This window comes from Rhinopithecus roxellana, chromosome 2 (genome assembly GCF_007565055.1).
Source record: "Rhinopithecus roxellana isolate Shanxi Qingling chromosome 2, ASM756505v1, whole genome shotgun sequence".
Lineage (NCBI taxonomy): Eukaryota > Metazoa > Chordata > Mammalia > Primates > Cercopithecidae > Rhinopithecus > Rhinopithecus roxellana.
The window spans coordinates 183,812,167-183,832,725 of record NC_044550.1 but is presented as its reverse complement, the minus strand read 5'-3'; the positions used below and the strand labels follow the sequence as shown (position 1 = coordinate 183,832,725).

Genomic DNA, 20,559 nt, shown 5'->3' with positions numbered 1-20,559 from the left:
AATTTCTTTCCATGATAACTCTTCCTTCCCTCCCATTAGATTCTTCCTTTTATTGGGTGTTAAGTAAGATTTTAAGTGGGATACTTATTTTATGAAGATGTGACTTTTTAAAAACACTGGAGGGTTTTTGAAAATGAAAAGGTATGTCATTATAATATGCAATTGAATCTGAATGAAATGAAGTTATTTCATTCTCCTGATGACCCACTTGGATTTCTCTCCCAAGTTAACAGGATATTATTCCCTTCTCCTTTATTCTCAAAGGATAGAGAACATAAAATCTTCTCTCCTCTCCTCCCTTAACCTTTCTTTGAATAGTTTCCTGAAAATTATTTCCATTAGGAATAGCCTTTCCTTTTTCTACAGATATGAGTTTTGGGATTTAATTTTTAATTTAATCAGAATATATTTCATTCTTTTATGTTTCACCTTTGCTAAACCGAGTGTCTGTAGTATGCCTGGTACCATGCACAACCCTGTGAATACTAAGAAAACTGAAGCAGGGCACTGAGTGCGGCTAAGGTCCAGTGGGTGTGCAGACAGATAGATGGACAATCCTAATAAAGTGTGATAGCCAAGAGTAGAAATATGAACTAGAAGTGCAAGGTCAAGGCTTCAGAGAGCTGTTGAGCTTTGGAATAGGGCATTCTAGGCAGAAACCCTGGGGAAGACTGAGGTTTGAGGTTTGGTTGGGAGAGTGAGTAGACTGATGTGCAAGTCACTCAACTGACCTGCTGACACATGTCATGGGGCTCAGCTGCATTTCCTCCCATCACACAACTGCATGGCTTCCTCCCTTAGTTCCTTCAGGTCCTTACCCTAAAATCACCTTCTTGGAGACCTTTTCTGGTCACTCTATCTAAAATTTCAACCACCTTTTCTCCAGTACTACATAATGCTCTTCCCCATTTAATTTTTCTCTTGATTTTTATCACTATGTGTTGCATTTATTCATTTATTGTCTGCCTCCTTTTGGTCCCCCAGAGTAAACTCCATGAAAGCAGAGTGTTTTTTTGATGCATGTTGTTCACTGTTGTGAACAAAACATCCTCAGCACTCAGAAGAGTGCCAGAGTGTGGGCATATTGCAAGTGCTTAATGGCATTTATTGAGGATGAAAGAATGGATGAATAAATGAGTGAGTGAATGAATGAATGAGAGTGGAAAGGGTACTATGGCAAGATGATGAAGGGCCTTTATATGATCTGCTCACGTATTTGGACGTTTTTCTCTAGGCAATGAAAAATGTTAATGTATTTACACAGTTCAATCTTTTCTAAAGGCCAACTGGCTGGTCTTCAGGAAATGTGACACCTAATTTGGTGACCCAAAAAGAAAGAGATAGAAGAAAATTTATTCCTTTATAGTTTCCTGGTTTCATCATAAGTGGTTAAGTAGTATCTTATGACAGATTCAAGCATTTTAAATGTTATGTTTGATTTAATGAGCTACTTCTTGATTAATTTGATGGTAATTTACTTTACATTTAGTGGATGTTTGCATTCTCTCTGCCCAGGTTCTGTGGTGGACTAATTAAAGACATAAAGAGGAAAGTGCCATTTTTTGCCAGTGATTTTTATGATGCTTTAAATATTCAAGCTCTTTCGGCAATTCTCTTCATTTATCTGGCAACTGTAACTAATGCTATCACTTTTGGAGGACTGCTTGGGGATGCCACTGACAACATGCAGGTGGGTATGGTTTTGAGGAGGACACAAATAGTACAGCCCAGATTGCCTTCCTCACCCCTACAGCTCAGTTAGAAGCAGATGGCCTTTCAGTTACTCAGCGTGATTTTCTTTCTTTTGCTGGATGCTGCATTTTACTTTGCTTCTGGCCTGCTGCTGTATTTCCAGCATTTTAGTAATTATAAAAATAGCTCGATGAAATCTGGCTTGAGTCACAAGTGGGGAAAGGAAGGGAAGGAAATGAGGATGTACAATTCTATTTGGGCAAAAGCATATCAGCTGCTTTAATTTTGTACAGTGCACAAGGTTTAGATCTACTACTTTGACTATGTGAAACATATTCTATTAAACTTGATGATTACACTTTCTTCGGGAATGTATGATTAGCTTAATTTTACACGTGAGCAAATAGCATGGAACCATTGAGTGATTTGCTCAAAGTTGGGTTTGCATGTTTACCAGTATAATTTGGTTTTAATGAATATAAGCTAACAGTTATATCTCCTGTAGGTGGACCTGATTCTCATTATGCTGTAACGACTCTGGCTTGACTTATTTTCTATGATTAATTGTAACCACAATTAGTTGGTTACTTCGCAGATAACATTACCTTCCCTTTGCAACAATAATAGCTAAAGTTTTAGTGACAGAAAAGATGTTTTTGATTCCCTCCACCAACCAGAAAAATTTGTCCAAAATTACTTTTAGTTGATCCAATCATTTGAAAAAAGGTAGTGTGCTAGGTAATGAATACAAAGTAATGAATGAAGTTATATTCCTATGAAAAGGACCAGATTGAAGCCCTTTTCACACTTTTACCTAAGTAAAAAGGGAGAAATTATACAATTTTATTTTAGTTTGTCAAGTGCAGTTTTATCTTTTAGTTCTTATCTAGCACTGCATAACATGTTACCCCAAAACTTAAAGGCTTGAAACAACGATTTGATGACTCTGTTTCATGGTTTGGATGGTGGGTTGGCTCAGCTGAGTGGTTCTCTCTTTGGTCCCTTATCCACTTGCAGTCAGATGGCAGCAGAGGTTGAGGTCATGCAACAGCTTCTTTACTCATGTGTTGGTGCCTAAGCTAGGATGTCCAGAATATTTGGGGTCTGGATACTCTCCTCACGACTTCTCCACATAGCTAACTTGGACTTTCTCACAGTGGGGAGACTGTGATGACTTCTGAGAGCTCATGCTCCATCAGAAAGAAGCAGTTGCCACTCAGCTTTGCTTTTTCCCATGTGAATGTGTACCTAGTATTGCTTCATTCTCTGATCTTCAAAGAGAGGCTGAAAATTCTAATTCTTAGTGAAACCAGTGATTTTTAAATATTGGCAACTGATTAACATTTTAGAAAATAACATCGTGCTGGTCAAAGAACACATATCTCTGTGTTACCAGTGAGAGATCTGCAGCATGGGTTATAAGAACCAACTCTAATAGGACATAGAGATGAAATACACAGAGCGTGTTTTTCTCCTTTCCTCTCATTTGTAAGACAAAAATGAATACATTAAATTGTAGTAGTGATGTCAGTAATAGAATTTTTATAAAAGTTGATCTATATCCAAGTTGCGCAGCTATTCTTCATCTAAATAACAGCATAAGGATAACGAAAACAGATCGTTCAAGAAAAAAAAAATGGAGAAGATGGCACTGGGGGAACACCCTACGGCCAGCTTGAAGAAGTTAATACAGGCAACCACATGTTAAGAAAATAGAAGAAAGCTGTGATTTTGAGAGGGTGGTAAGAACAAAACTGTCTTCCGTCTGTCAGAATGTATAGAGACTTTCTTGTGTTGTGCAGATAATTTTTAAACATTTTTTGGTGGACATTCTCATTGAGATGGGGACATTGCAATATTGCCTATGTGTATTAGTTTACTGACTTTTTTGAATTGAATTGTAATTCTTTGCAACCTCATAAGACTTGGCTTTATAATTTGCATCTAACTGTAGAGAAGAAATCTGTTCAGATCCGTTTTGATACCTCCTAGATGGATGAATTTCTATATGAGTAAGTTTTGGGAAAGTAGAGGACTCTATTATGTAACATACATAGTTAATCGGTATTTTTCTCCTCTGTGATGTATGACCTGGGAAAGGCCTTGCTGGTGGAATTAGCTATTTTCTGTGTTCTAAAGATTTCAGGAGAAACGTAAATACTTTCAGTGCTTTAGGATGTTAAGTAGTCCACTAAAATAACCATTTGCTGGATGTGACTCCTAGGAGTTGACTTTCAAATGTGTGGGGAAATTTTCCAGATGTAATTTGATTATTTTATTAATAGATTTTGTAACCTCCATTGATAATTTCACTGAAACTGTGGGTGAATTGTTTGAAAATACTGGAGAACATATTTTTCACTCTCTTCTGAAGCTTTTTTCCTTTAAGAAACATATTGGTAATGTCTTTCTCCTAGACTACAATTTGATACATCTAGAAGTCACAGTAAGTGGCAAAAACCCTGAAAAAGAGGGATAGAAAATTAATGACTATTAATTTAAATTTGTTGAACTGAAACTTAACAAATATTAATAGTTTTATCTATTTTAAGGACTAGGGAGTAAGGTGATTTCATATGTGGAAGATAATCTCTTGATTGAAAGGCTGTGTACTTTACCACACAAAATTTTTGATTTTCTGGCAGGAGAAGTCTTCTTGACCTGGGAACAGGATAAGAAAATATTTTATGGATTTGGTGCTAAGGTCCAGGTCATTTTACAAGTCTATGGCAGAAGTTGATTCATTCATTGCAAATATTTATGGAGTGTCTACTATGTGTTTGACACTGTTTTAAGTACTGGAAATAAAGATAGATGAGCAAAATAGACAGGAATTCCAATTTTGAATCCCAGTTATAGTGTAGGGTGTTGATGAAAACAGTCTTTTTCAGTTACACCCAAGAGATACCAGTAGTGGGGTGTAGTGGGCTTATTTAGGGGATGAAGTCCTCTGGCTTCACTTGCTTTTCTAAACAGTAGACCAAGACTAAGCAGAAAAGCATTGGCAGAGCCTGAAATAATCTGCAGTTATGTCACATGCCTTCATAAATGTGGCAGTGGGTTATTCTCAAAAGCACAGGCAGCTCAAATGAGTCAAATGAGAACAGTGTCCTTGCTTTTAAAGGCAGACAGCTCAGAGATGGTTCACATAGGGCCTTTATTGTCAGGCTACAAATAGACATGGGTGCTGGGTAGAAACGTGTTGTGAAAACACAGATGAGTCACTGCATGGCTGTTGTCTAAGCAAACTCTTCTGCCAACTTCTGTTCAGAAGGTCTTGCCTGCTTGAAGCATTTATCTTAGAGCATATATATATGCATATATAATTAGAAGCAGATTATTTTGGGAGCTATGTAGATTATTTCCCATGAAATCATGTTCAAAATGGAAGAGTTGAGGCTACAGTGACTCTAAGTACAATCATACAATTATAATGCTGACATAGATGATTGCATAAATTCACTAGTTTGGCGTATACATTTTGCCCGTTAGGCTGCTCTGAGAGAACTCTGGGACTTACAGAACGGGTATTCACAAATTTCTTGTTAAATGTCAGCAGTAAACTTTAGCTGGGGCTTCTTTGAATAACTGAACCACTCAGCCAAGAGTTGATCTTGCATTCATCTCAGATGCATCCCTGACTTGTGACTGTTTCCCTTTTTTATAGTTCAGCAATGGAGGACTCGAACATAAGCTTTCTGAAGTCCGAGAATTGTGCAACACTCTTATTTTCCTTTTCTTATAGTAAGTCCCACAGTAATGCTCTGGTGTCCTTGCCATATTGTCAGGTAAACAAAGACTTTTCAGCCTTACCATCCTAAAAAACATGTCCCCTTCACAACTAAACTCTCTGTAACCATGTGTGCCAACTCACTGCATTGTTACAGTCATTCCTCACTATCAGCAGAGGATTGGTTCCAGGACTCCCTTTCTTCCCGTGGATACCAAAATTCATCGATGTGCAAATCTCTTTTACAAAATGGGGTACTGTTTGTGTAGTACCTTTGCACATCCATATACTTTAAATTATCTCTAGGTTACTTATAATGCCTAATACAATGCAAATACTATGAAATATGTTATACTATCTTTTAAATTTTGTATTAGCATTTATTGTTATATTGTTATGTTTTATTTTTTGTTTTTCCTGACTATTTTTGATCTGGAGTTGGTTGAATCCACTGATGTGGAACCCATTCATATGGATGGGCCAATTCATTTATATTCTTGGTTGCCAAACAAGTATACTGCTCAATTCATTTAGCTACTTCTAATTACATTGTTAAATGTCAGCGTATAAATATATTTCAGTAGAATGTATTACTACCATTGGTTTTTCATTCAAAGTACTGTCTGAATGGAACCTTAATGCAAATTAAATCAACAAATATTTATGGATTACTTAGTCTATGGGCAAGATACTTATATAAGGAATAATTTTTGATACCTTGTGACAAGTCTTATTTAAAAAATTGTTCCTTTTAGTGTTATGAAATACAGAGAGTATTTTAATTTAAAACTATATCGTTGATTGTGAATGAATAAGCACAGTCTAGAGTGAAGACTGAGTGAAGAAAGTAATTTTAATTTTTTTCCAGGAGTAAATATAATCCTATTTTCACAAACCTTTTAGCAAAAGAATACAGTAAGATTTTTAGATTCTGTGAATTTTGTGATATTTATGGAGCTTAACAGAGCACATTTTAAGGGAACTTGTCTCATAATAAGGAACATTTATAGTTGGCATCTCCAAATTTGAGACTTTATTTTAACATAAAGCTGTGCTGAGAATATTTAATCAACCTGCTTAAGTTGGAACTATATCATTTCTTATTCACATGTGATGTTTCTTGATAAGATAGACGAATCTTTACAAAGCCTATTATGTGTAATTTATAACAGCAAGATTAAAGCAAATTGGTAATTGCTTTACTATATTGAGAATTGTACAAGAATTTCAATTTAGCTGAGTGTTGTACTTTGGCACCAAAATGCATTTCCTCCTTGAAGTGAAAATATAAGGTGATGTTAATCTACACTATCAACATATTCCAGTTTCAAAGTTAGGTAGAGATAGTCTGTTGGAATGACACAGTTTTGGTAGGTAAAAATAAATAGACCTATTTAGTGACAAAATAAGGATTCTGCATTACCTGGTTGCCTCTAAAATTGATTAGCTATTCCTTCTTTAAAGGAACTTCAGATAATGTGCTTTGTTTCATGGGCAAGTTGTAAATTAAATCCTGTTTGATTGAGGTTAAGTAATGTATATTTGGTGGGTTTTTTATTTGAAAGACCTTTGCCACCCTATTTTCTTGGTGATCAGAAAATGATAGTAATTTAGGCAGGGATGTGGGGAGTCTCAACTGATGCTAAATTCTAATTCTTATTTTGTGTTTGGCTTGCAACTGTTTTGAGAATAAGATATAATTATGTATTGTAGAAAATTCCAAAAATCCCCAAAAATTATGTAGAAGGTAATTTTGCCCTTAAACCCATCAACCAGAATTAATCATTATTAACATTGTTATGAACATTTTCCCATACATCTTAAAATTCATGTATATGCAGATAGATGGATATATAGGACTTTATATAAATAAATTAATCATTATTAACATTGTCATGAGCATTTTCCCATATATCTTAAAGTTCATGTGTATACAGATAGATTGATATATAGGATTTTATGTAAATAAAATCTTATACATGCTGTTACACAATTTTAGTATTTCATGGATGTCTTTCCACTTCAGTATGAATATGTAATATCATTTTTAATGACTACATATATTTATACACATGATGCATGGGCTATAATTTACTATAACAGAGCCCCTCTTAGTGGACTTTTAGTTTTTCCCGTTTCTTTATAAACAAAAAAATGTAGGCGATTAACTACATGTTTATTATTTGAGACTACCTTCCTAGGGCAAATTTCTAGCAGAATGATTGCAAGATATGCTCATTTTATTTTTTGATATTTGTTTCAAATACACTACAGAAAGCTATACCAGTTCATACATCTACCAATAACAGACAAGGATGTCCACTTTCTTATACCCTTGTGAAAACAGAATTTTGTCCCATATTTTCATTTTTGTTGTTCTGTGGGTTGAAAAATAATGGTTCATTTTTATTTAATTCTAATTTCTTTGATTACTTAGTGAGGGTGAATCTCCTTTCGCATTTTTATTGATTGTCTATACTCTTTATACTTGTATCATTGGTATATTTTCCTTTTGGGGCATTTAGGGTTTTTTTCATTGCTTTATGAGAACTCTTTGTATAATAAGGATATTTTCTCTTTGCTTGTGAGAAATATTACAAACTGTATTTTTCTTAGAGCTGCCATGTCTTTTAACCTTATTTATGATTTCTTTTCCTGTATAGATCTTAATTTTTATGTAGCTAAAATTGTCAGTTTTTTAATAGTTTCTTCTTTTCATCATATATTTAGAAAGGCTTTCCCTACCCCAAGATTAAAGAAATATTTACCCACATATTTTAGTTCTTTTCTGTTTTCATTGAAATTTTTTATCCATCGGAATTGGTTTTTGTGTAAGGTTATACGGGCCTAATGTTTCCGATCATCTAGATATATATTCACAGCTCTTCAAACAAACAAACAAAATATTAGAAAGCCCTCCATGTCTTGCTCATCCAGTCTATTAGACTTGGAACTCTTGGTAAGATTTTTGGCTTGTACTTTTCTTCAAGCAAGGAGGTAATTCGTCTTTCAAGTCTTGCCTTTTTTTCATTTCCTGCTGGCATTGTAAACAGAAATCCTGCTTATGACAACAAAGTAGTTTAGGCAGAGTGGATGGCAATAAGGATTTGGCAGCTGTGATCTATCAGGACAGAAAGCACTGATTTATTGGCTGTAGCTACACAGGAGAAATAAAAAATGAGGGTTGTATATCCAGTCTCCTTCCCCAATGTAGATGAATGTTCTGTGTGACCAATTGTTACTGCTCTTCTGAAGGAGAAGGGGAGGTACATCTCACATTTGGGGCACATGGGAATCACTTGGGGAACTTAAAAAAATACCGAATCCCTAGGCATTATCTTCATTGGTTCTGATTTAATTTAGGTTTAGGGTGGAACTAAAGAATCAGTATTTTTTTTATTAAAAAATCTTCTGAGATGACTCCCATGTGATCCAAATTTGCTTTAGATACTTGAATCATTTCTCCACTTATTTTTGATCATGTGGTTTGGCTTATGCTGGTGACCTGACATCAAAACTCAGATAGGTAATTCCTCTCTGACTACTTATTTCCAGTGGCATTGGGCTACCTCATAATTCTTGACTAAACTCTAGCTTCAAAGGCTTATCTAGAAAAATTTAATTTTATAATTTATTATTGAATATGCTGCAGAGTTTCTTATGAACACCACCACAAGGACTGGCATTTCTTTTTACTGTTATAAATAAAAAAATTTCTAAAGCCTGAAACATGACAGTAATATTGGTAAATGCTTTATCATTTGATGCCACCTTTATTTTCCATACTTTAGTGGGTGAAAAATTGTCAAAAAAAAGAGAAAATTTTTTTTTTGTTTTCGTAGGCTGTTCTGCCACTTTTCTCCTTAACCTTTTTTCCCCTTCTGTTTTTGTCACTCAGCCTCCCTAAACAGGGTTATAATTATTAATCCAAATAGTAAAGTCCTTAATAAAAAGGACATAAAACAACGAAAGTCACTTTTTAGTGTTATATGAAGAAACCAAATTACAACAAAGTCAAAGTTGACAGCATAGATTTTTAATATTTAATGTTTTATCATCTTGAATGTGCTTGCTTTGCATTAGCCATGACAGGTAATGGTTGCCTTGGCAGCCCTTGTCCCAAGTTGCTCAAAGACATAAAATGCTGGTATTACAAATCGTGGTTGGCTTTTAATTTTTTTTAGAATCTTGCTCCTATGGTCTAATTTCTTTTAGTAAAAAATGTGTTTTACTATTCTGGGACTTGTCCTAATTTCTTGACTTTTAAAAAACACGGGCCATCCTTGGTTTAATTTTGTACCCTAATACAAGCTGGAAAATATTCACAAATGTTTTTGGATATCGATTTTGACTTCACTGCTGTAAAGTAAAACAAGCTATTTTGTTTATTATCATTGACTTGTGTGTGACGCAAAGGAATGTAAAGAAATGGCTCTCAATGGCCATAGTGTTGCCGCCTAAGACTTCTGTTGATTTAAAATTTGCTCTGGGAAATACTGTAGACCTAAAGAGGCTTTTCTTACCTGTTTCTTCTGAAGACTAATTTTATCTTTTCACATCATTTCTTTTATCTCCTTCGTCTCTTAAAGGAAAAAGAAATAATAGAGAGAGGCTGAAAAGAAGGTGATGAAAAGCAACGAAGGAAAAGAAATCAACATTAGATTATATCTCTGCTTTATACGAGGCTCTGTTCTTAGCTCTTTACATATTATTCTTTCATTTTATCCAAATAATTATCCTGTGAAGTAGCTATTGATTTTACAGAAGAGAAGTAGGATTTAGAAAGTTTACCCAGTTGGTCACTGGTAGAACTGAGATTTAAATTCAGATGTCCCTGACTCCAAGACAGGCTCTTTGTGCTGAGCCACCTGGAAGAGACCTTAGAGACTATCTAGTCCAACCTCCTCATCTTTTTTTTTTTTTTTTTTGAGACTGTCACCCAGGCTGGAGTAGAGTAGCATGATCTCAGCTCACTGCAACCTCTGCCTCCTGGGTTCAAGCAATTCTCCTGCCTCAGCCTCCTGAGTAGCTGGGACTACAGACGTGCACCACCATGCCCGGCTAATTTTTGTGTTTTTAGTAGAGACAGAGTTTCTCCATGTTGGCCAGGCTGGTCTCGAACTCCTGATCTCAGGTAGATTGATCTGTCTACCTCAGCCTCCCGGAGTGCTGGGATTACAGGCATGAGCCACCATGCCCAGCCGTCATCTAATATTTAAATAAGTACAGTACACATATTGTTGCCATGTATCAAACAGGTTTTTATCAGTCAGAGACTATGCTAAGCACCTTACATACATTATCTATCTAACATGCATACTAACACCAGGAAGCATAGGTAAGTTAAATAACTTGCTTAAAGTCATTGGTCTAGGAAATAATATGGTATAGATGTCAATCTGGGATTGTCTGACTTCAGAGTCCAGTGCTCTACCCTAGTATCTCAATTTTTCCTCTCCATGAAAATACTGAAATTGACTGAGGTGAAGTGACATTTCTGACCATCAGCTCTCTTTGGCAGAACAGAGCCTTGACTCCAGATTTCTGACTGCCAGTTGTTTGCTCTTTCTACTCTTCTACAGTGGTGTCACATGATCAGAAGTGGAATAGAATGAAAGCCCAACCAAAATGGACTAGAGCACTTTGTGGCATCCTATTGCTCCACACCTCAGAGCTCAGCTGTCTGCAGCCTCATAAATTGCTAGGAAATTTGTTCCTCTGAGAAATCAGGTGTAGAAATGCCTTTATGAGTTATGGCTTTTAAAAATACACATATCCACACATTGTTTACCTTTTTGTATCAGCGAACACTGAATATAATAAATCAGCAAAGAGATTTCTGATAGTTCACCTTGTAAATTGCTTTAAACTTTAGTTACAGTTAAACTAGAGTTATTCATTGATATTATTTTTTAAATTTCTGTATTGTGAAGAGGAAAATGTCAAATAGTTCTTTTCTCAGAAATACTGGAAACATCTCTAAATTTAAGCAAGTTTCCAGTGCAGTGTGTATAATAAATCACCTGTCTCTGTTTCAAGATTGTCAGCAACAGAATGGAAACTGTAGTACTTACCAAAGGATCAAGTACTGAAATAAAAATAATCTGCCTTTTAACAGTTGTATGGTTTCCATAAATTAAAGTGGTTTTCTGGAAGAAATTGGTTGTTATCTTTACTGAATGAGCAACAACGCCTGTTGACCTTTGATAGGTGGAACCTGGAGTATGATTTGGGCCTTGCTTCTTGGTTCCTTTAGCATTTGCTGAATGCCTACAGACCACATGTAGAGATGGTGGATAGCATGATGAGAGAAAGAGAAACATGGATGATGCCAGAAAACCCTGTTCTTATCCTCCCCAAGATTAGTAGCTGTGTCAAATCAAGTAGAGAATGCAAAAATCTCTCCTTTTGAGTTGCTCCTTTCCCCTTTATATTCTCCCTTACATTCAGTCAGTGCTGTCTTGATCCCATAGCAGTGATAAGAAATATCACTCCTTGCTTGATAAAGAATGTTGTAGTGTATCTGCCTATCACATGCACCCAGAGATAGCTTGTCCTGCCACAGGAAGCATTCAAGTTTCTACCTTTCATCTTATGTACACACTGGTGTAAGTTGTAAAAAAAGAAAGATAAATTATAAAGACATAGAAAGCCCACTGTCTATGCACAAGGGTTGAAATCCCAGCCTATGGTACACCTTTTATCCTTACAGGGGGTGAAGTCTGGTTGGGCAAGTACATACACTAAAGACCCGAAGACTTATGTCACATTGAATGTGAATTTGTTCATATCACTTAACTCCCCTGAATCTCAATGTCTGAATGTTTAAGAAATCAAGGTAAATGCTATTTGTTGGTCTAGGAGAACCTTTTCTGGCTTCTCTGCATAAATACATCTTGGTTCTGCTGCCCTTCCTTGTTATTCTGGTTTCTGTCCCTGTGAGGAAGAATGAGCAAGATAGTCTCTCTGTGGAATGGCGATAAATAATGAGATGGCACCCTTCAACCATGTGCTGGACCTACATCCATGTAAATGGAAGTCCTTATGAGACCTTGCTGCCAGGCTTCAAACACCAACATGGCATAAGTATACATATGTAACAAATCTGCACGTTATGCACATGTACCCTAGAACTTAAAGTATAAAAAAAAAAAAAAAAAAAAAAACCTAGACTTCTGCATGAACTGGACTTCTTCTGGATTTTTTTCAGAGTGTGTGTATTTGCCATGAGATAAACCAGTCTTAACTACTTAATTGTCACCTCTTGTTTTTTATCCACCGTCATCCCAACTCCATTATTGTCTAGTGCTGCTCTAAAGGATTTTCATTTGTTTTCTGAATTGAATTCTATCCTTAAAAAAGAAGCATGTGGTACTGCTAGTGTCAGTCAGCGGAGAATGTTGCTGTCTCTGAAGTAGTGTACGAAATATTTTGAGTAATTATTGTAACAATGATCTCCTAAGCTTTTGAGTGGAACTTACTGTGTTTAAGTTTTGTAAGTTGATTTGAAAATCAATTTCTTCATAATCATTTTATGTATATTGTATTTTCTTTAAAAATGATAAGTGAATGAGAAGTTGCTGGAAAACTTTTGGGACAGTGGTAAGAGGTGGCCTAGTGAGGTTGACAGATGGATAGGTTAACTCGGGGGTTGAGGGTCACAGGAAACGACTGAGGGGCACTGCAGATTCCCCAGAAATCCACTCTGCTCCAGTCAGGGGGTGGTTTCAATTAAAAGGCTTATTTTATGTGACATAAATCATACTTCTAAGAACAGGTAATTTATTGTTTAATTGAAGAGAGAACTCTTCCTATACCAAGAGATCACATGATTTTGCTCCACTGTTTTGTCTACCGCTGAATATATTGTTGTGTCCTCTAAAGCTATAGAATTTCTTTAATCATTTGAAAATGTTTTATTTTGCAAATTTTAATATTCAGATTTATAGCTTCATGTATAGAATAAAGGGTTTCTGTCATCTTTTTATGTTTAAAAATCATGTCTTCATAAAATATTATTTTATGTCTACAAAGAACCTTCCTACAAATACACATGTGCTTGTCTATAGGTTGGTACAAAAGTAATCGTGTAGTTTTTGCCATTACTTTAATTACTTTAATGGCAAAAACGACGATTACTTTTGCACCAACCTAACTACTAACTAAACTGATAACTAAAGTTTGAAATAATGAAAAATATAGGAAACAGGCTAGTTTGTCATCCTTGAAAGCATTGGTCCTGAGTGACATGATTAGGAAAGTTAGGACAGTTTTGTAAGTCAGTGATCCTTGTTGACATCATTGATGATCCTTGTTGACATCCTTTGTTTTATTTATGCTAAACGAAAATAATGGGTCGATTTCCAGAGATGTAACTAAAAGGAAATGTGGCCATAAAAGACTACCTGTTTATGTTCCAGCACATATATTTTCTCTAGAAATAGTTAATTGAAGCTTTTATATAAGTTTACATTGGACACTGAAAATGTAATGAGAATGTCTTTTGAAATTGGTGTTTTAGAAATTGCAGAATGGAGGACAGATCACTTTTTTGGTCCCCTTTGTGCCCCTCTCTACTTCAAAGGTGTTTCTCTAGGGGAAAAAAAGTAGCTTTTGTGCATAAAAGATAGCTACTTATAAGTGCCTACTATGTGCAAGGTGAAATCAGGCTAAAACACTGAAGGGAACCACAAAGAGGAAAATGCCACCAAAAATACCAAGTCACTTCTAACCATTTGATTTTTTTGTGTAGAAGCTTCAGGTAGTATTTTAGTAAGGATCAGAGCCACCTTTTGCCTTCTACACACCAGCCGTCATAGTAATTACAGTGCTTTAGAGCAGGTCGACCCTTGGAGTAGGGAACAATGACTAAATTGTATGTAAGGTGAAATAAATGGTGGCAATATGCATATTGGTAAGAGCCTTTGTTCTTCATTCTTTATATGTTAAGACCCTCCTAATAGTATATTCACATGGCTTTGTTTGCCTAGTGACATCACAAATGAGAAAAAAAAAGACGTGTTTCATTTAACATCTATATTTTCTTTATTTTAGGGCGTGTTGGAGAGTTTCCTAGGCACTGCTGTCTCTGGAGCCATCTTTTGCCTTTTTGCTGGTCAACCACTCACTATTCTGAGCAGCACTGGACCTGTCCTGGTTTTTGAGAGGCTTCTATTTAATTTCAGCAAGTATGTACATACATATTTAATTGCTAATTAGAATTGCTTATTTGTAGAACCTTTATAGGCTAGATAGAGCATAGAATAGTGATTAGGCAGATCTAAAAATCACTTAGAATACTGGAATGTTCAGATGTGAGAGGTGAAAGGATCTTAGCAATTAGGTAGTCACCACTTGTGTCAGGTGTGATTCGACTGAGACTGTTACGTCGTGTGAGTCTTTGCTCCCTTCCCACTTTTTCTCTTTCCTGTTGTCCTGCCCTATGCTCTAGGGGCTGATGCCTGTGGACAGCAACACCCATGCCCCTTTGCCTTCTGGCTTCCTCTTGGGTTTGGCTAATAGGGAGCACCAACAGGACGGGAAGAGAGAGAGAGACAGGCCTGAGTATGTCTGCCTTTCCCCAGCTCACCGTCTTTGTTTTAGCACAGCATTCTGGCAGTGCTTATCCCTGAGGACTTCAGCCCCTGTCAGGTGGCTCATCCACCTTGACTCTAGCCCTCACCGTGCTCTGGTAACTCTATTCCTTCCTTGGCCTTTTCAAGCCTGAAGTTAGTAGTGGCTTCCTGCTGTTGATGGTCCCTGAGTGCCTTGCCATTTGTTGTTACTTCAGAATGCCTTCTATTTCCTGCCATGATCCTGACTGACATGCTAGAGAAATTAAATTGATTAAGTTCACATCATTCAATAATGAAATAGACAGGACGCTCTTTACTTAATCCACTGCTCTTCACCCCAGTTTCATGTTCTTAACTAAAGATAGCTTCCAAAACTCAGCTGAATAAATACCTAACATTTATTGAGAGTTGATCATGTACCAAGTATTATCCTAATATATGTACTAACTCATTTAATTCTTACAGCAATCCTGTGAGGTAGGGACCACATCCTGATTTATAGATGAAAAAGTAAGCACAGGAACAATAAGCAAATTGCCTAATATTACATCACAAGTCATTGGTGGGGCTGGGATATGAATTCCTGCTTTCTGACTCCAGAGTCCAAGTCTCTTCAGGAATCACTAGACATTTCTAATGGGCATTATAATTATGATATCAGCATTTTCTTTTAGAAATTGATAGATCATTTTAAGAAGGGGAAAAATGAGTTAAGTGAATTATCCAAGTGGCCACATTAATACACAAATAGATTCAAAATCAGATTGGGTCTTCCACCCTCTTTCTAATGTAGTTGATACCTCTAAGAGAGAATCGCCTTTACTGGCAGATCTCAATCCTTAGGTAGATTGAAGAATGTCTCATGCCTTGCTGGCATTCCTTGTCAGCATTCCCATAGTCTTATATTGTTATACATTTTTAGGATTTTAATTTTAGAATTGTCATTACCTTCATAGTACATCATGGACTTAACGGACTCACATATAGCCTTTAAAAGTGTGTGTGTTATCAAAAATAGTCATAGGATGGAGGCGGGAATGAAGATTTAAAACCAGTTTTTTTGAAAACAGGGTTGAGGACATCAGCGGGAGTCTTTTGAGAATGTAAAAAGTTCCAAATATTAAGTAATGTTGTGAGTTTTCGGTAGGTAATTATTATTATAAATCCCTTCTCTATCATAATTCTCAGAACATTGGCAAGAATTTTATTCATGTCAGTTTATAGAAAGAGTCAAACAGTTTTTATATGTTTAAGGAAACATTGTGTGAGACAAGAAAGCCTTTGTAGAAAGATTAAACAAGGATGTACTATAAACAGGAACAAACATGCACAAACTTTGCAGAAAGATTTATTGGTTGAAATGTGATCAGAGCCTTAATCTACAGAAAATGTTTGCATCCCAGTTTGTTTTAAGTAATTGTGAGATACAGATTATTTCTTTATGCTAAGCAAGTTCCTTTCACATTCTCCTTTTTTTCATCATAATTGGTAACATAACATAGTTCCAAGTGATTTATTTCATAACAGTTGTAAATATACAAGAAACATTTGAGAAGCCATGCTTTAAATCCATCACTGAGTAATATGTGGCAAGCATTATTTTAATCACAATGCTATATCATTTGTTTGTGTAATAGCACCTGCAGTGATAATATTCTGTCTAGATACAAAATACTTGGGTAGATCACTGTTTCCCAAAGTGTGTTTCATCAATTACTGTCTTATTCCACGCTCCATGATAAAAAGCTTCTGTGGTCCCAGTAAGTCTGGGAAGTGCTGTATACTGTATACCCGCCTCTTGGTAATTCACTTTAGACTTTAGCATGCAAGAGACCTGAAAAAGTCCTTCAGTTAAGAACTATTTTACTTTGTCTTGCCCAGATTTTCCCCAACATGTTTTACCACTGTTGAAGAATAGGTAGATCCTTGCTTTGTAGGTTCACTGGACTCAAACTCTGTATAATAATGGATTTATTTCTGAGGTTTTGATATTTGCCCTGTAAACTGGAGAATTATTTTAAAGGAATATGAATGATATGCTGCCATCTCTTAAAATCAGTAATAGAAGGAAGAAAATAGCTCACAGCTTTTCAAAGGACACTTGTAGTTTTATTTCCCAAATTCTGCAATCTGTTTTGTATTATTTTTACACATTTTATCACAATAATAATTAGATTCCTTCTTTTTACTTGAGTGAGGAATCTGAAAGATGTTTCAACAATGTGTTCTAAGCTATATAAAAACTTCACAATTAAGATTGAATTTTAACTTGTATTATTATCATTTGGTCATTCAGTATTTTTTTTCCTATATTCTTTAAACAGTTTACTTTTAAGCCTTCAAATTTTTAATTCTTCCATGGTATTACTGGATGTATTCTTTTAGGGAGTTTATATTTCTTTGTCAGTGGCTGCACATTAATTTCTGTAGCATATTTCAGATGTGACTTCTTCGGTTTATCTGTATTCTTGGTTTTATGCTACTGAGAAACTATGACTCAAAATATCTAGGAACACTGAGTGGTGCCATAACGATATGACTCTATTTTTTCCTTCTAATTCACCATAATTTCTTCTTTGGTCTCTTAATAGCATTTCCTGTTGCTTTTTAAAACTTAATTGCTATTTAAATTTGGCACCAAGGGAATTTATTGGATGTAATAATACCATTTTACTGTAGTCATTACTGATGATCAACTTATTTAAATTTTTCTCATTTCTTATTCCTCTTTCTTTTGATGCTCTGCACATATCACTTTCATAATGAAGTGCCATTGGTTTTATTGACTTTATTTGGGTCATTCTTGTTGAACTACTCTAGGATTGCTTAAGTCTTTTAAAGCAACTAGTTTAGTATATTGTTTAGATTCTTAGGTTTAAGTTTATACATGTATCTTTTCCTTTGTACCCAAAGTAATGTTGTTCCTAACCATTAGCTAATGGATTTGTTTCTCATCCTATCCTGTAAACATTAAATCTATAAACAACTACTAGCATTCCTAGAACAAATCAAGATTGCTCTTTCATCTTCTTGCTAGGGTAGCAAAACTAAGTAGTTGTTTAAAATTTTTATTATAGGGAAAAAGTGTGTTGGCTCAGAAGTAACAAAACTGTGTTTCTTAGTTGTTTTTCTGACACTGACTCATTGTATGATAATGTAAATTATCTGAAATTTCTAGAACTCAATTTTTTCTATAGTTTACTTATCTCACATAGACATGCATAGGATTAAAGCAGTGGTGTTCTGGACATAAAGCAAACTGCAAAGGAAAGTAAAAGTTATCTTCAGAAGGATCCCATAAAGTCTATTGAAGATAACTTACCCCAGTATTAATAATCTCCTTCTTCGGTAATGTATTTCAATTGCGTGATTAGATAAGAAGAGAGAAACAAAGGACAATGACTTTAATATTCACCCTATCTAGAGCTAAATACAAATCAGATGGGGAACCATGCTATAGTTTTTAAAACGAACACCTAAGAATCAAGAGATTTGGCTTCTGGTCAAGCTCTGTCATTAAAACCTTAATGTTGGATAAATGATTTAACTTCCGTTGGTCTTGGTGTCCTTACCTATAAAATGAGACGTAATTTGACAGATTGGTGTCTGTATTAGCCAGTGTTCTCCAGAGAAACAGAACCCATAAAATGTGAGTGTGTGTGTAGATTTATTATAAAGAGTTGGCTCATGCAATTATAGAGGCTGAGAAGGCTGGCAGGCTGGAGACCCAGGGGAGCCAATGATCCAGTTTGAGTCTGAAGGCTGTCTGCTGTAGAACCAGGAAGAGCTGATGTTGCAGAAGTTCAAAGGCAGTCTGCTGGAGAATTCTCTGCTGCCCTGGGGAAGGTCAATCTTTTTTGTTTTAGTCAGGCCTGCAACTGATTGGATGAGAGTCCCCCCACCCACCCACCCCACCCCACATACTATGGAGGGTGATCTGCTTTACTCAAAGCCCACCAATTTGTATGTTTATTTCTCCAAAAACACCCTAACAGAAACACCCAGAATAATATTTGACCAAATGTCTAGGCACTTGGTAGCCTGGTCAGGACATAAAACTAATCATCACAGTACCTAAAGAACTTGAAATTTTAATATTCTATAATTTTTAGCTATCATAGGAACAGTCATATCTTGGTTGCATGAGATATAGTTCATAGGTCAGTGTCAGTAACTGTCTCAGGCAAGTCTTAAGTACAGACATGCATTTATTCATCCTGCAAGTCTTTATTGGGCACTTTCTATGTGCCAGGCACGGTGCTAGATAAAGAATTTGAATTTTATTCTAAGGGCAATGGAAAGCTATTGAAAGATTTTAAGCTGGGGTGTTTCATTAAACTTTCATTAAAAATGATAATTTTGGCTGTGGTATGGAAAATGGCTTTCAGTAAGGCAAGTATAGATATCAGTAAGGATATCAATGAGGGGGTGTGTATCAGGCAAAAACTTACCTGTGGGTTGGGTAAGATTGGGTTGGTGCTGGTAAAGGTGGCGAGTTGATTGCCTGTGGGGAAGTTTTAAGATATATCATCAGCAGTTATCAGAAACTCATTGTCCAAAAGCAAGGTTCTAGAGTGTCCAGCATGCACAATCCTTGACTTTTTTCTTATTCTCTTGCAAGTAATACATACTACTACCCGCTTTTTCATCACAAATAAATTGAGTTTAAAAAATCATTATAAAGCACTCTCCACATACTTTTAAAGGAATCAGTATAAAATGGTAGGACATTAACACATGACCCATCCTTTCAGAGTTGTGAATCTTAAACTATTAATAATTCAGTTGTAAGAAATGGAAAAGGCCTCAAAAGACAGTGATCTCCTGAGATAGAAGTAGCCTATTCTAAGTCTGCTGTTGGACAAACACAGAAGGATGTTGGTCTCAACATGCTTCACACCCAGCTTCAGCAGAAGAATATCAGATCTGTGGGCAAGCTTCATAAGCTTCATAAGAAGTGGAAGGGTCTGGCAGTAGCATGGCAAGACAGCCTTTCTTGATCTGATGACAGCTCATATTTCTAATTCCACCTCATGTTGGTGGCAGTCTGTCCACACACAGTGAGCAGTACAGGCCATCTTGTGCCATGTTATCTTTTTAACTACTTTTTCCTCTTCCCGGCCTTGCTCTCTCTGATCTGTCCAGAAAGTTTCTACTACTTATCCTTGAACACCTTGAATTTTTTCTGCAACTTCCTCTTTCCTTCCAACTAGAAGTAGTTACTCCTTCTTCTGTAACATTATCACTTAGTATTTTATAGTGTGATACATTTATCGATTTGTTTCCCTCAGTAGACTGTGATGGCATAGTGACAGAAAACATGTTGATCTTAGTGTCTTTATGAACCCATAAAGCTCATACAAACATTTATTGAACACATACTAAGTACCAGTGTTAGGTTTGCAAATTATTTACTCTATAAAGTCTAGGAAGGTAGGGACCATATTTTTTGAATGAGAAAAATAATAAGGTTTTCACATATAAATGATACAACTACTTTGAATGTGTTTTCCTCAAACTTTTATTGTTTTGAAATTGTATCATTAGACTAAATTCTTAAAC

General features: G+C 35.8%; 1 protein-coding gene across 1 annotated transcript in view; it reads left to right on the top strand.

The window, feature by feature from the left end:
• Positions 1-20,559, top strand: part of SLC4A4 (solute carrier family 4 member 4) — a 400,518-nt gene that overhangs the window by 273,484 nt on the left and 106,475 nt on the right. Inside the window, exons 12-13 of the mRNA XM_010384086.2 lie at positions 1,516-1,690; positions 14,477-14,610. Coding sequence (XP_010382388.1) covers positions 1,516-1,690; positions 14,477-14,610 — 309 coding nt within the window. The remainder of the gene's footprint in view (positions 1-1,515; positions 1,691-14,476; positions 14,611-20,559) is intronic.